The sequence below is a fragment of the Anolis carolinensis genome, chromosome 2 (genome assembly GCF_035594765.1).
Source record: "Anolis carolinensis isolate JA03-04 chromosome 2, rAnoCar3.1.pri, whole genome shotgun sequence".
In the NCBI taxonomy this organism is placed as follows: domain Eukaryota; kingdom Metazoa; phylum Chordata; class Lepidosauria; order Squamata; family Dactyloidae; genus Anolis; species Anolis carolinensis.
In genome coordinates this window covers 78,131,715-78,146,454 of record NC_085842.1, presented here as the reverse complement: position 1 = coordinate 78,146,454, position 14,740 = coordinate 78,131,715, and the positions used below count along the sequence as shown (strand labels likewise).

Here is a 14,740-nt window from a genome sequence, read left to right as displayed (position 1 = left end):
CTATCATGTCTGCTGTTAAATGTATCTTCTCCAGACTAAAGAGAAAATAACTAGTTATTTATTAGCTTTGGACTCTGTTCTCTTCCTCCCTCCCTCCCTCCCTCCCTCCCTCCCTCCCTTCCTTCCTTCCTTCCTTCCTCAAGGAATAACAAGAATGAACTGAAGCAATTTTTAGTGCCTCCAATTTCTGAATTAACTCACTGCGACTTGTTGAGTTGCGTTTATTTGATTTTATTGGATGCTTTTGCTTTTACATGTTATAAGTTAAATGTACCTATGTTCATGTATTTTATTGTGTATTACCAGACCTGGTCCCCATGTGAGCCGACCCGAGTCCCTTCGGGGAGATGGGGCGCGATACAAGAATAAAGTTATTATAGTGAGCAGCAGTAACTTTTCTACTGCATTTTTTCTTTCTTTACTGTCTATAATTTTGAAGCAGGTTGATAGCAAAAGTGAGGTAAGAAATATCATGTTTTTATGAGGGAAATTAAAAATACATTAAATATGTGTAGCTGTCCACTAGTCAAGCAACTTAATGTAAGACTCCCGAGTTCTATTCTCCGCCTTTTCAAAAACAAACAAAACATTAAAGGGACAGGTTTTCTACCACTGCAAGCATGCAGGTGATTTTTACTGTGTTGCTTATTGGTCAGCCATGGAAAATGTCACATGGGATTTCTAATTTTATATATCATTTTTATTTTCCCATTTTAGAAGGGATGTCATAAATAATTGATAAATGATGATACCACAAGAAATTAAAAAAAAACCCATAAGCAATGTAGTCAGTCGGGTTCCAGCCCTGTTCCAGACCAATAAACTCTAGCAATTTGCCTTGGGTCCCCTCTTCCCTATTAGTCCTGTAAGACCAGAGATAACAAAGGCATTTACCCTCCTCCACTCTGTTTACATCCCTAGCAGACAAGGTGCGCAAGGGGTGGGTGGGAGGAAATCCTGCTGCAATGACCAATTTGATATCAGAAATGTCAATGGGATTTCTCTCCATCCCACTTGCATTCGCCATTGGGAGTAGGAGTGACCAGGGAAAGAAGGGAAGGTGAGATGCTGCTGGAATTGAACTGGAGAAAGGAGCAGAGGTTTTTTTGTTTTTGTTTTTTTTTGGGGGGGGGGGGGGAGAAGAACCTGACCCTTGTTGGCTGGATCTAGACCTGAATGCCCCAAATCTGCAGCCTTTTTTGGCTGAATTATCCACATGGGTTGGAAATTTCCCTCCTCTGCAATATATACTTACCGGAATGTAAAATCAATTGAACATCAGAGTGGACATGAGACAGGATTTCCCTTGTAAATGCCTAATTTTAATTGCACACTGTTGTTTCAAAGCTTGATTCTGCTCCTGTATTGCTGAAGCTCATTCGCTCTACTGCTAACTCTAGAAGCTTCTGATCTGCTGATGCTAATTTACATTTTTAAATGCTTCTTCCTTTTTTTGGAATTACCCATCATGTTGTTGATTGGGTTTTGGTCTCCAGAGCAATTGAAGGCTTTAGCTTTGGGTGAAATGAGCAAAAACAAGGGGAATAGATTTGAGAAATCACTTTATTGACCACACCATATGCTGGGATTCTGTGTAGTCTTTTTTGTTCCTCAGTCTTATGAAATTAATGAATCTGGTTTAGGAGCATATTAAAGTGAACATTTGAAATTCTCATGGGACATTTGTAAAAATATTTAATATTTAAAAAAATTAAAAATAAGGTTGAAGAAAATTGAACTAATGGCACAATTAATACACAAGGTGGTATTTTAAATTCCATGATTTTTGCTGCTGAGAAAACACTCAAGGACGGAGATCTAGGGTCCAACAGGAAACAACATCAGCAGATGACTCAGTTCTGTAGTCTTTCTTATTTTGTCTGAAAAATAAACAAATAAAAAAAGATAAGAACACAAATATTTTTGTGAAATAGGGCTGTTTGTGTAATGCTTAAGAAAGGTTATTTACTCTGTATATTAATGGAATATCCACGGAAAATATTCCCACACATGGTTATAGCTTATGCAAAATGGATAGGGTGAAATGAGACTTTCCCCAAAGTTCATTTTGCATCTGTGGTGAATATGAATAGCTGCTGTCCTAGGGCTATTCTCAATACAGTGCATCCCAAAACATTCATGTACTCAAAATATTTATGTATACTCCTCCTCAGAAATACATCAAAACCAAGCAAAACACAAACAAATAATTTGAAAACAATAAATTACAATGGCAATTTCTGAGATACATTAAAATATTTGGAACCATGAAATCTGAAAGTTAATTAATAAAAGCAGGGGGGGAAATGAAAAGAAGACTACCCATTAAACCCTATGGCTAAAGAAGACATCCGAGAAGAGACAGCTTGCTTGACCATGTATCCATGCATGAGGTGAATAAACCCCAATTATATGAAAGTGTTAGAGAACATGGTACAAGACAGCTTTGAAAGATTATGGCATTATTGCACTTAAATACAATATTACTGCAAGACTCCAAAAAAGTGATTGATCCAAAGTGAAATGGTCCAAAGAAAGTTTTACCTGGAGGCCCTATATCTTCGTCCTTGCACATTTATTGATTTCCTCAAACTGACATTTGATGTTTTTCCGAAATATGTATTAAAATAAAACTGACCTGCAGCACAAAAACAGAGAGGGGGAAAATTACTTGACTTGACATTCTGCTAGCAAAACTGTTAAACCTGCCTTACCCAGGCTACAGTATATTGTTATCTGCATTTTAAAAGAATATCTGATTTTTAAATTGCTGTGTGTGGCTGTTGCACAAGGGATTCAGGAGTTCAGTCAATGTACCTTGTGGGGCAACACAAATCCCTGAATACTCTGGCCCCCAATTTCCCCATTTCTCCTTTTTCTCCCCATTTGCTACTGCACTCTGTGCTATCCAAAGATTTTTAATAATACTGTAATAATAATAATAATAATCATCATCATAGAATAATAGAATAGTAGAGTTGGAAGAGACCTCATGAGCCATCCAGTCCAACCCCCTGCCAAGAAGCAGGATAATTATTATTATAGTTTTATTTTTTTCCCGCCTCTCCTCACGGATCAAGGTGGGTTACAGCATTACTGAAACATAAACAAACATATAATCATCATTTTAAAACACTACATAAAATACACATATTAAAACATATTTCCATAAAATAGGTATCAAAATATCAAAATACACAAAACAAAAACCAGGCATATCGCGGAGTTTAAAATTCACCATTAAAACTGTCTGGGTAGGCCTGCTGGAAGAGATAGGTCTTGTATCTTAAATTCTGACAGCTGAATAAGCGATAATGTCAGAACCATCTTAAATTTAATCGAATATTATGAAACAACAAAACAGAAACAAGTTCTTTTCCTTTCATTAGATATAGAAAAGTCATACTCTTATTAATCCTCTCTCCCCTCTTTCTTTCCTTTTCCCCTTGCAGTCACCTTCCTCATCCTCACTACTCCCCCTCTCACTCACTCCCCCCATGATTTTACAATTGTATCAAAAAATCATCAATAAAAAATATTTTTTAAAAATTCTGACAGCTGATCCATATTTACATATACCTTAAATCCGTGTTCAATGAGCTAGTGCACTATGTGGGCTACTGTACATCACTTTTATTGCACCTTTTATCAACTGAGGCTGGTATACCAGCTCAAACTCTACCTAAACAAACATCCATTGACTTCAGTCATCCATGAACTGGGACCCTCTTGACATTTTGGAACTAATGCTAATTTTTATCTTTGTGAGCCTTCATAGCTTAAGACAATACTCAAAGCATCACCTGTCTTCACATATATGTACCCAGACTGCTTCTGAAGTTCCCTTTTGGATCCTATCCTTGAATGTGTTTTGACAGGTGGTGATGGAGAAGGAAAGAACATTTTCAAGAATTGCATACTGCCATGATATTCTTTCTCAAGGAAAGATCATCTACCACCAATATTTCCAAGATAAGCACCAAATTATAACCCCTTTATTTTCCCATTAAGATAGCTCCATCTCAAATCTCTTTATTTTGGATGCTTTTAATGTTTATTGTAATATGGTTAGAGTTGACCAGTTGTGTATTTTGAATGACTTTACCTATTGTAATCTTCCCTGAAAAAAATGGTTTTCAGACAGCACATAAATGCTACAGAGAAATCACTTTTCTAAACTGTGACATACCAAGAACTCCGGTGACTTGTTCAGAAAAGTGGCCATCAGTGATGTATAGTCCAAGAAAATGTTCAGAAGTCTTCACATAGGATATTTTCATTGACATGTCATCCATTCCTGATAACAAAACACTCTTTTCTTTTTCAACTCTAATGTTCACCCTTGGAAAATACAGATCAGAATATTTTATACAGTACCTAAAATGCCTGGATTCCTTACAAAATTATGCAACTGACATAGTCCTCATGCACACAGTCTAAAAAGCAGGGTCACAACTCGTGTTTAGTTATTTTAATCACATTATTATGAATTTTAGTTGAAACACCAATGAATTTAAGAATTCACCCTGTGCATCCAAACAAACAATATTTCTGGAATTAAAAGGATTTTTTAAATGGTACACATTACATATTTTCTTACTTCATCAAACAGGCTGATTTGCCCGTCGTACGCTGCTTGCTCTCCACTTTTGTCAGAGTCCATTATATGATGCACAGGGACCTCCTATATCCCAGGAGCACTCCCAGATTATCTGATTTAAACTGGATTATATGAGGGCCCATCTATACAGTACCTTTTATTTTGATTCCAGCCAAAAAATGCATATATTTGTATCACTGTATATCCCCCATCCACCCTCCATCTTGTTCCAAGCCAGAGGAGACCTGTGAGGATGGTGAGGGAAGAAAGACCAGGACTCACAGGTTTGTGTGGGAACCTTTTCTCAGGTCCCAAGTTTTTTTGCCCTCCCTCTTAAACTCATGTTTTCATGCTGTCTGGAAGTGCATTCAGGGCGCATTCAGACAGCATGAAACATGAGTTTAAGAGGGAGGGCAAAAAAAAAACTTGGGACTCCAGAAGAGGTCCACATACAGATCTATTGGTTCTGCCTCTGTCGTCCACACTTGATGCTTTGTTGCGGTATTTTGCAGCTCCCAAGATGGCCGCTGTGGGACGTCTGCTGGAAACGTTGCCAGATTATTTTTTTTAAAAAAACTCAATATGTGGATATGCAGATATGCAAATTGATGCAGAAGTTCCGTTCTTTGTTCTGGCCAGAGAAACTTTACCCTCGACATGTTTAATGAAGTTTCTGCCACACAAATAAAGTTTGCAAGGTAGGACCATTTCTGCCTAAGTCAACACTGCACAATCAAACAGGAACACAGACTTTCAAGACAGGATCAGAGCTTTGCCATGATTACTATCATTCTTTAGACCTTCCTGCCTGGCCATCTGTGCAGACAGATTTGGTTGTGTACTTGTGGTATGGAACAACAGATTGCTGTTCCTGGGTTATACATGGCTGTTCCTGAATGCTCTTATTGTGAAAAGAAGTACAACATTGACTAGAGGACCACAACTTTGTCCAGGCCAGAGAAACTGTCCCCTCTACACATTTCATGAAGTATCTGCCACACAAACAAAGTTAATGGGATAGGACCACTTTTGCCCAAGTCAGCACTGCACAATCAAACAGGAACACAACTTTGTCATTATTAACACTTTTTAGAGCCTGCCTGCCTAGCTATCTGTCCAGATAGATTTGATTGTGTACTTGTGGCATCCAACTGTTCCTGGGGTTATACATGTCTGTTCCTTATTGCCGTTATCCAAAGGACATGGGAAAAATTGATCCCACGCCAAACCCTTTCTTTGTGTGTCACAAACTTCATTAAACGTGTGGAGGATGAAGTTTCTCTTGCCAGGATAAAGTTTGCACCCTCTAATCAACTGTTGATTTCCGATTGCAGGGACATACAGACATTCAAAGATCTGCATTTTCGGCTCACAACTGAGATATCCCCACACCTGAATATCTCACGCTTTTTGCCATTTGTAGCGCCTCCTCCCACGTTTTGAGGGAACGGCGTCTGGCCACCCTCCTATTTGCTGCGGGAGCTCCTGTGATAAAGGTACTGTCTGGATGGGCCCTAAATCTCCACTGCTAGATAAACTGGAATAAGAACATATTCTGGGATCCGATCCTGGGATATAAGGGCAATGTGGAAAGGGCTTGAGTCATTTCCAAATTATGGCAACTCTATCAGATATTTTCTTGGAAAGATTTGTTCAGAGCAGGGTTGCCTTTGCCTTCCTCTGAGGCTGAGAACGTTTGACTTGCCTAAAGCAACTCCTTTGATGATAATGGCCGAGCAGGAATTTGAACCTTGGTCTCCAGAGTCAGAGTCCAATGTTCAAATTACCATACCATACTGACCCTATGGTTTCTTTATGAAATCTATTATACAATATAATCTAATTATTATAATCCAGATATAGATCAGAGACCTATATTTTATTATTGCATTATAATAAGAAAAATAAATAAAGAGAAAATGTGCAATACATATATAAAAGAAATATACACAGATGTGTAATTATGAGTCATTTGTGAAAGGAAGAGTAATTTTTTTACCCCCGGGCCGGGAAAGATGTGGTCAATGTCCATGGAAGCGTAACTGTCAATGGAAGAACAGTTCCATTCCCTTTTTCAACAATGACAATTTCATTGTTTGAGATGCTGATTTGCACTTCAGGCTTTTGATAGGCTATTTCAAACTGCTCAAATTGTCTTCTGTTTCCAAGTTTGCCAGTCACCTGGATTCCTGAAATCCCAGAAACAAAGCCACAACAGAATCAGAATTAGAACTATAATGCTTGCTGGTATTTTTTTTAATTGTATGAAAAACATGCTGTCACTAAAAGAAGGGCAAAAGCAGCATTCATATTCAAGTATTCAAGCTAGATGTATTGGGAATATTTGCATTTGAAGACATCTTACAAACTAACACAATTTCAAAGACACAAATGTATCTGCACTGTAGAACTAATTCAGTTTGACTTCATTTGAACCACCATGGCTCAGTGCAATGGAATCCTGGGAATTGTAGTTTTACAAAGTCTTTAACTTTCCCTGCCAAATAATTCCTGTGCCTTACTAAACTGCAAATCCCAGGATTCATTGGCATTGAACCACAGTGTTTAAAGTGGGGTGAAACTGCACTAATTCTATAGTTCTAATTCTATAATTCTAGCCTGAGGCTCTTCCAGACAGATCCCAAAATGCAGGGCCTGTTGCACTTTCACTGGAGGCGTCCAAACAGATCCAGGACTTATGAGGTGTGGGCCCAGTGTTGATTGGGTTCAGGGACTGTGTCACATGATCCCCAAGCCCAATTCTATGGGCCCAGAGAACTAAAAGGACGCCCATCCCTGTCCCCAACCCCCCCCCCCCCCCAAATAAAACTCTTAAAAGAAGAAATAACTGATCCGGCCACCATTAAGGTACTGCTGGAGTTCTCCTGGCATGTAGAAATGGTGTGCTAGAGGTGTGTGTGTGTGTGTGTGGGGGAGCAATTTTTCTCCTAACCTCCCCTTCTGGAGCATCATTTCTATGCACCAGGAGGACTCCAGTAGTATCTTAATGGCAGCTGGGTAAGTTATTTCTTCTTTTAAGGGCTTTTTTGGGGTGTCTAGATGCCCTCCAGGTATTTACCAGGACAGCATATTTATTTATTTATTTATTTATTTATTTATTTATTTATTTATTTACAGTATTTATATTCCGCCCTTCTCACCCCAAAGGGGACTCAGGGCGGATCACATTACACATATAAGGCAAACATTCAATGCCTTAACATAGAACAAAGACAGAGACAAACACAGGCTCCAAGCTGGCCTCAAACTCCTCTTTGTCAGAGTGATTGGTCTCAGCTGGCTGCAGCTGGCTGCTCACCAGCTTAAGCCTGGATTTTGGGGGGAGGTATGGGGACAAAAACCCATGCTGAAGTGGGGTTTTAAAACCCGCTTCATTGTGGGTTTTTCCCATCTGGAAGCACTCTCAGAAAGGCAGAACTCTAAAATTTCTGATTATGATTGTAAAGAAGGATCCCCCCCCAAAAAAAACCATATTTTCTAGGCCATTCAGGATCAATTTCACAGTAAAAGAAGTGGAAAGCTCATAAAAATACCTTTTCCAGGATCAGATAGCACGTTAATGGGTATTCCTGGTTGTCCATTGATAGTTAAGCAAATTGTATCATTTTCACTAGGCAGTTGCAAGATGAAATGTGGATATGAGAAATGGGTTGTAAAGGTAGGCAATGGCAGTAGATGATCTGGGCGGGGGAGGAAGGACATTTTTAAACATATAACCAGGTCTCCTCTTACTTATTACAGAGTATCAACATCTTCTAACAAATATTTGGCAAAAGTAACATTTACAATTATACAGACTATTCTTTAAAATTTCTAAGTATTAATACTGAGTTCATTGTTGCAATGTTTGTAGAAAGTTTGAAAACAATACTAGAGTTGAAATCCGTAAACGTATGGTTGCATAGGTTTCTTGGATTCTGTGGGACAAGCTCCATGTGATGCTAAATGTAGCATTACAAAATGTGATGGTTTTTTTAAAAAAGAAATTACACGAAGTTAGCATCAACTGAGGCAGTGTTTCCCTAGCCAGCCAGCCAACCCTATGTTTCTTATCAAAATATTTTAATTTCTTGATATACTTTAGATGAGCACCCGCTGTTGGCCCCATCTCTGCCCACCTAGCAGAGTCGAAAGCAGAAAAGCAAGAAGTAAAATAGGTACCGCTTTTAGAGGGGAGGTTATAGAAGTGCCTTTGAGGACATTGATCGGGAGGAGGCCCCTCGGTATGGATGGATGCCTCTCCCCTGTGGCTGGAGTCGAGCACAGCCTCCAAAAATGCGGGAAATAAGATGGGTAAAAAACTACCTTTACCTCTGTTGTGTTGTCTGTAAAGCTGCTCTCCTTCAGGATGAGAAGGGCGGCGTAGAAGTACTATAAATAAATACATTAACACTTTATAGCAAGTGTCCTCAAACCTTTTAAGCCAGTCCCTGAAACTGTTGGGGTGGGGGTGCAAACTATAGTTTGAAAAAGAATGAATTCTTATGCACACTTCACATATCAATTTTAACCAACATAAACCTCCCAGTATTTCAATGGGAAGTGTGGGCCGCCTTCTCCCTGTCTCAGAAGACACCCTCTCAGAATCCCAGAATGGCTTCCAACCCTCCAGAGGAACAGTGGACATGATCTTCATTGCTCGACAGCTGCAAGAAAAATGCAGGGAACAAAATTCCTTGGCCTTGCAAAGGCATTTGAAACAGTGGATCGCAGTGCTCGCTGGACCATCCTCCAAAAAATTGGGTGCCCTGACAAATTTGTGAACATCCTGCAGCTTCTCCACGATGACATGATGGCAACAGCCTTGGACAGTAATGGTTCCCAAAGTGACCAATTTAAGGTGGAATCACTTGTCAAACAGGGATGTGTGATTATTCCAACCTTATTCTCCCTCTTCATTGCTATGATACTTCATCTTATTGATGGGAAGCTTCCCACTGGAGTGGAAATCATCTATCGGACAGATGGCAAGCTATTTAACCTCAGCAGACTGAAAACCAAAACCAAGATCACCATAACATCTATTATAGAACTCCAATAGGCCAATGACATCGTAGTCTGTGCACGTTCAGAAGAAGACCTACAAGCCACTCTAAACACCTTTGCAGAAGCATACGAGAAGCTTGGCCTCTCATTGAACATTGAGAAAATCAAAGTGCTCTTCCAACAGGCACCAGCTACTCCCTCTGCGATGCCAGGAATACAGCTTAATGGTGTCACATTAGAAAACGTTGACCATTTCTGCTACCTTGGCAGCCACCTCTCCACAAAAGTCAACATCGACACTGAAATACAACACCGCCTGAGCTCTGCGAGTGCAGCATTTTTCAGAATGAAGCAGAGAGTGTTTGATGATCAGGATATCCGTAGAGATACCAAGGTACTAATTTATAAACCCATTGTCCTCCCAACCCTGCTCTACGCCTGCGAAATGTGGACCGTTTACAGATGTCACCCTCAACTCCTGGAGCAATTCCATCAGTGTTGCCTCTGAAAAATCCTGCAAATCTCTTGGGAAGACAGATGGACAAATGCCAGCGTGCTGGAAGAAGCAAAGATCACCAGCATTGAAGCGATGCTCCTATGCCATCAACTCCGCTGGACTGGTCATGTTGTCCGAATGCCCGATCACCGTCTCCCAAAGCAGCTACTCTAATCCCAACTCAAGAGCGAGAAACGTAATGTTGGTGGGCAGGAAAAGAGATTTAAAGATGGGCTTAAAGCCAACCTTAAAAACTGTGGCATAGACACTGAGAACTGGGAAGCCCTGGCCCTTAAGCGCTCTAGCTGGAGGTCAGCTGTGACCAGCAGTGCTGCGGAGTTCTAAGAGGCACAAATGGAAGGCTTAAGGGAGAAACACGCCAAGAGGAAAGCATGTCAAGCCAACCCTGACCGGGACCGTCTTCTACCTGGAAACCAATATCTCCAATGCGGGAGAATATGGGGATCAAGAATAGGTCTCTTCAGCCACCTAAGGACCCACCCCCAAGACCCTACAATTGGAGAACCATCATCCTCGATCCACAAGGGATCACCTAAGTAGGTAAATAAGTAAGTGGGCCAGCTTTTGGTTGATGAGATAGTCAGGGTAATTAGGATTATTGTTGTTGTTGTGTTTCAGACTTAGGGAGACCCTATGTCTAAAGTTTACGGCAGGGGCAAGTAAATGGCCTCAGAGGGATGCATCTGGCCTGTGGACTTTAGTTTGGGACCCTTGTATATAGTAACACATTCATCATTGCATGAAATTTAGCCCTATGTTGTCATGCCAAGGATCTTTTCTCTTGTTTCCAGCAAGAAAGGGGTGGGGAGAGAGAAAACCATTAATATGGGATTGTGTGTGTGTGTGTGTGTGTGTGTATGTATATGTGTGGGTATGTGTGTGTGTGTGTGTATATATATATATATATGTGTGTGTGTGTGTGTGTGTGTGTGTGTGTGTGGACCGCAATGGCGCAGCAGGTTAAACTGCTAAGCTGCAGAACTTGCTGATCGGAAGGTCGGCAGCTCGAATACCGTTGTTAGTCTCAGCTTCTGCCAATCTAGCAGTTCAAAAACAAACAAATGTGAGTAGATCAACAGGTACTGCTTTGGCAGGAAGGTAACGATGCTCCATGCAGTCATGCTGGCCACATGACCTAGGAGGTGTCTACAGACAACACCGGATATTTGGCTTAGAAATGGAGATGAGCACCAACCCCCAGCTGGACACGATTAGACTTTACCTTTAATACACACACACACACACACACACACACACACACACACACACCGTATTTTGTTTCTTCATCATCTAAAATTCTTATATTTTAAGTTTGTTTCCGGACTGTTTCAAAATGGGCCAGCAACTGACTGATCTAGCCAACCGCAACCCTTTTTGTCAGATGTATCCTATCTTTTCCCCAAGGAGTTCAAGGTAGCAGACATGGCTTTCCTCTTCCCCATTTTATCAACATGACAACATCCCTGGGTCAGAATGAAAAAAAGGCAAGCAGTTCAAGACTACCCAGCTAAATTTCTTTGCATAGAGAGGACTTGGAGCATCCAATCCTGCCCCACACTGAGAAAGACAACAGCACAGTGGCTCTCCTTGTGTTTGAAATAAAATGTGGTGCTGATCGCAAAAGAGACAAAGCAGTAGTGTTTTCAGATCTCATCTTAAAACCTAGATTTATTTACCAAATTCAAATGAATTATTATAGTTTCCTGAAAGTAAATATAGATCTAGAATATCACTTTATAGATGATGATGAGGAAAGACTTAAATCAGGACATTTTTGTGTCTGAAAAAAATACATTAAAATAAAGGAAAAGCACTTGCATACCTTCTCTATGCAGGGTTAGGAGAGGTGGATTATCTCTTTCTATAGAGGCAGCAACTGGTATCCCTCTGAAGTGAAATGTATCCATGCTGCTCAGTCCAGGCATACCAAGTTGACCCATCATATCTATGGGAAATGCTCATTGTTAGTTAACGATTCTCTCAGTGGACAAAGTGATAAGGAACAAGCTGAAGTTCACATAACTCTAAACATCCCAGAGAACTTAATTGTGTGGACAAACAATGGATAAAAATTAACATCACTGTCAAAGCTGTTCAAGGAAAATGGGACAACAGAATTGGCCCAGCCTTCTTCAGGTACCACTATGCACAGACAGTAGATAAAGATGGATCTTGGGGTGTATTTACACATTAGAAGTAATGCAGTTTGATACCGTTTTAACTGCTATGGCTCAATGTCATGGAATCATGGGAATTGCAGTTTTACAAGTTCTTTAGGCTTCTTTGCCAAAGAGTGCTGGTGCCTCACCAAACTATATATCTCAGGATTCCATAGTAAAAGAAGGGCCAGACTCACCTGGAGCGTCGGTTGCGGGGGTGGGCGCTCCCATGCTTCTGGGGGCCGGAAGGGGCCTTCTCCTTCCCAGAGCCCCCTTTCCTGGCGGGAAAGTTTCCCGCCACGGCTCCCCCCTGGCCTATCAGCGGCCGGGGCCTGCTCCTTCCTGCAGGCCGGGGCCCGCTGCTGATTGGCCAGGGCAGCCTTTATTAGGCCGTCCTATAGGTCCTGGAAAGCACTGGGCCTTCGTTCTTTGGTACCCAGCCCAGCGCCAAGAAGGAAACCAGTTTCACTGCCGGAGCCACCGCAGGACAGGGTAAGTGAGCCCCATGTTAACCACTTAGCCCTGGCTTCCACCCCAGTCCGGCTTGACGCCATGTTACCCTGGTTAAAGGCTTACCCCCTCAAGACAGCGGCCACCTTCTTACAGGAAGGTTTTACCTTCGGCTTCCGCATCCCTGCGGTTGGACCCCGTAAAGCTTTCACCTCTGGCAATCTAAAATCGGCTGCGCAGATGCCCGAGGTGCTCGGCAATAAGATTGCTAAGGAATTAGCAGCGGGGAGAATTGCTGGGCCTTTCCAGACCCCCCCTTTGGACAATTTCATGGTATCCCCCTTGGGTGTGGTCCCCAAGAAAACCCCTGGAGAGTTTCGATTGATCCATCACCTGTCTTACCCTAAAGGTGATTCAGTCAATGACTCCATCCCACCTGAGCTTTGCTCAGTCAAATACGCTTCCTTTGGTTATGCAGTTAGCTTGGTCCAAGCCAGAGGTCCGGGTGCCCTTATGGCAAAATGCGACATCCAGTCGGCTTTCAGGCTTCTTCCCGTTCACCCTGCAGACTTCAACCTTTTGGGTTTCAAATTTAACGACCTTTGATACTATGATAAGGCCATGCCTATGGGCTGTGCCGTGAGCTGCACAGCTTTCGAGACATTCAGCACCTTTTTAGAATGGGTGGCCAGGACCCTGTCCCGTTCCAGATTTATCTCTCATTACTTGGATGATTTTCTTTTTGTAGGGGGCCCAGGCACCGATGACTGTGCTAACTTACTCAGGACTTTCATAGCATTGGCCAGGGTTTTTGGCGTTCCACTGGCTCAAAAAAAAAAACAAAAAAAAACGGAGGGTCCTTCCACCTCCATTATATTTCTAGGTATTCAGTTGGATTCTATCAAGGGTGTGTCCTGCTTGCCAGCTGACAAGCTTTCAACCCTTCGGTCACGAATCAGGGAGGCTATAGACAAAAAGAAGTTGACTTTAAAGGAACTTCAGACCCTCTTGGGCCACCTTAACTTTGCCTGTAAGGTTGTGTCGCCAGGCAGACCCTTTTCTGCTCACTTGGCTAGGGCTACCACTGGGGTGAGGGCTCCCCACCACAGAATCCGAGTTACTCAAGGTATGCATGAAGATCTACAGGTATGGCTTCAATTTTTGGAAAGGTTCAATGGAGTATCCATGTGGCAGGCAAAATGGGAACCCGGGAACGAACTCCAGGTCCACTCAGATGCGGCAGGGAGTATAGGCTTTGGAGTCTTCCTCCAAGGCCATTGGTGCTCTGCCAGGTGGCCACCCAGTTGGGGCAGGGGGAACATTTTGCGGGATCTCACCTTTTTGGAGTTTTTCCCCATTTTAGTTGTAGTGCGCATTTGGACCAACTTATTTAGCAATAAGAGGGTTCAGTTTTGGTGTGACAACCAAGCCGTAGTCAGGGTGGTCAACAGACAATCCTCCAAGTCACCCAGGGTCATGAGGCTGGTCAGACAGTTTGTATTAATTTGCTTGGAAGCTAACATCTCTTTCTCAGCGCAATATATTCCAGGATTGAACAACGAAGTAGCAGATGCATTGTCCTGTTTCCAGGAGGACAGATTTCGATCCCTAGCACCAGAGGCGGATCCTCTGCCCACAAGCTTCCCCCAGGATCTGTGGACCCTTGGAGACGAGAGGCATGGTCAGAACTGATGCTGTCCGTCGCACCGGCTACTCAGAAGGCTTACCGCGCTGCCATGGCAAAGTTCACTAAGTTCAGATCGGAAGTTGGTTATGACAGCAAAGGGCCGGTTTCGGAGGATGAGGTGCTACACTTCATCATTCATCAGAGAAGGGCCAAGGTTTCTACGCACGCTATGCGGCTTCAGCTGGCAGGGATCGCATTCTACTGCAAAGCTGCTGGTTTTGCAGACCCTTGCCAAGCATACAGAATTAGAAAATTGCTGAGAGGTTGGAACAAGCGGTCCCCTAAAATGCCGGACTCCAGACGCCCTCTTTCCTACACCA

General features: G+C 42.1%; 1 protein-coding gene across 2 annotated transcripts in view; it reads right to left on the bottom strand.

The window, feature by feature from the left end:
* Nucleotides 1–1,545: 1,545 nt before the first annotated feature.
* Nucleotides 1,546–14,740, bottom strand: part of LOC100553301 (inter-alpha-trypsin inhibitor heavy chain H4) — a 36,767-nt gene continuing 23,572 nt past the window's right edge. The window contains exons 16-22 of one of the 2 annotated variants that reach the window (XM_003217653.3): nucleotides 11,947–12,069; nucleotides 8,933–8,992; nucleotides 8,155–8,301; nucleotides 6,600–6,789; nucleotides 4,190–4,341; nucleotides 2,545–2,638; nucleotides 1,546–1,880 (exon numbers count right to left, since the gene is read on the bottom strand). In XM_003217653.3, the coding sequence (XP_003217701.2) occupies nucleotides 1,805–1,880; nucleotides 2,545–2,638; nucleotides 4,190–4,341; nucleotides 6,600–6,789; nucleotides 8,155–8,301; nucleotides 8,933–8,992; nucleotides 11,947–12,069 (842 nt within the window). In that variant the 3' untranslated portion in view covers nucleotides 1,546–1,804. The remainder of the gene's footprint in view (nucleotides 1,881–2,544; nucleotides 2,639–4,189; nucleotides 4,342–6,599; nucleotides 6,790–8,154; nucleotides 8,302–8,932; nucleotides 8,993–11,946; nucleotides 12,070–14,740) is intronic. The other variant, XM_008105159.3, reaches the window with a different exon arrangement.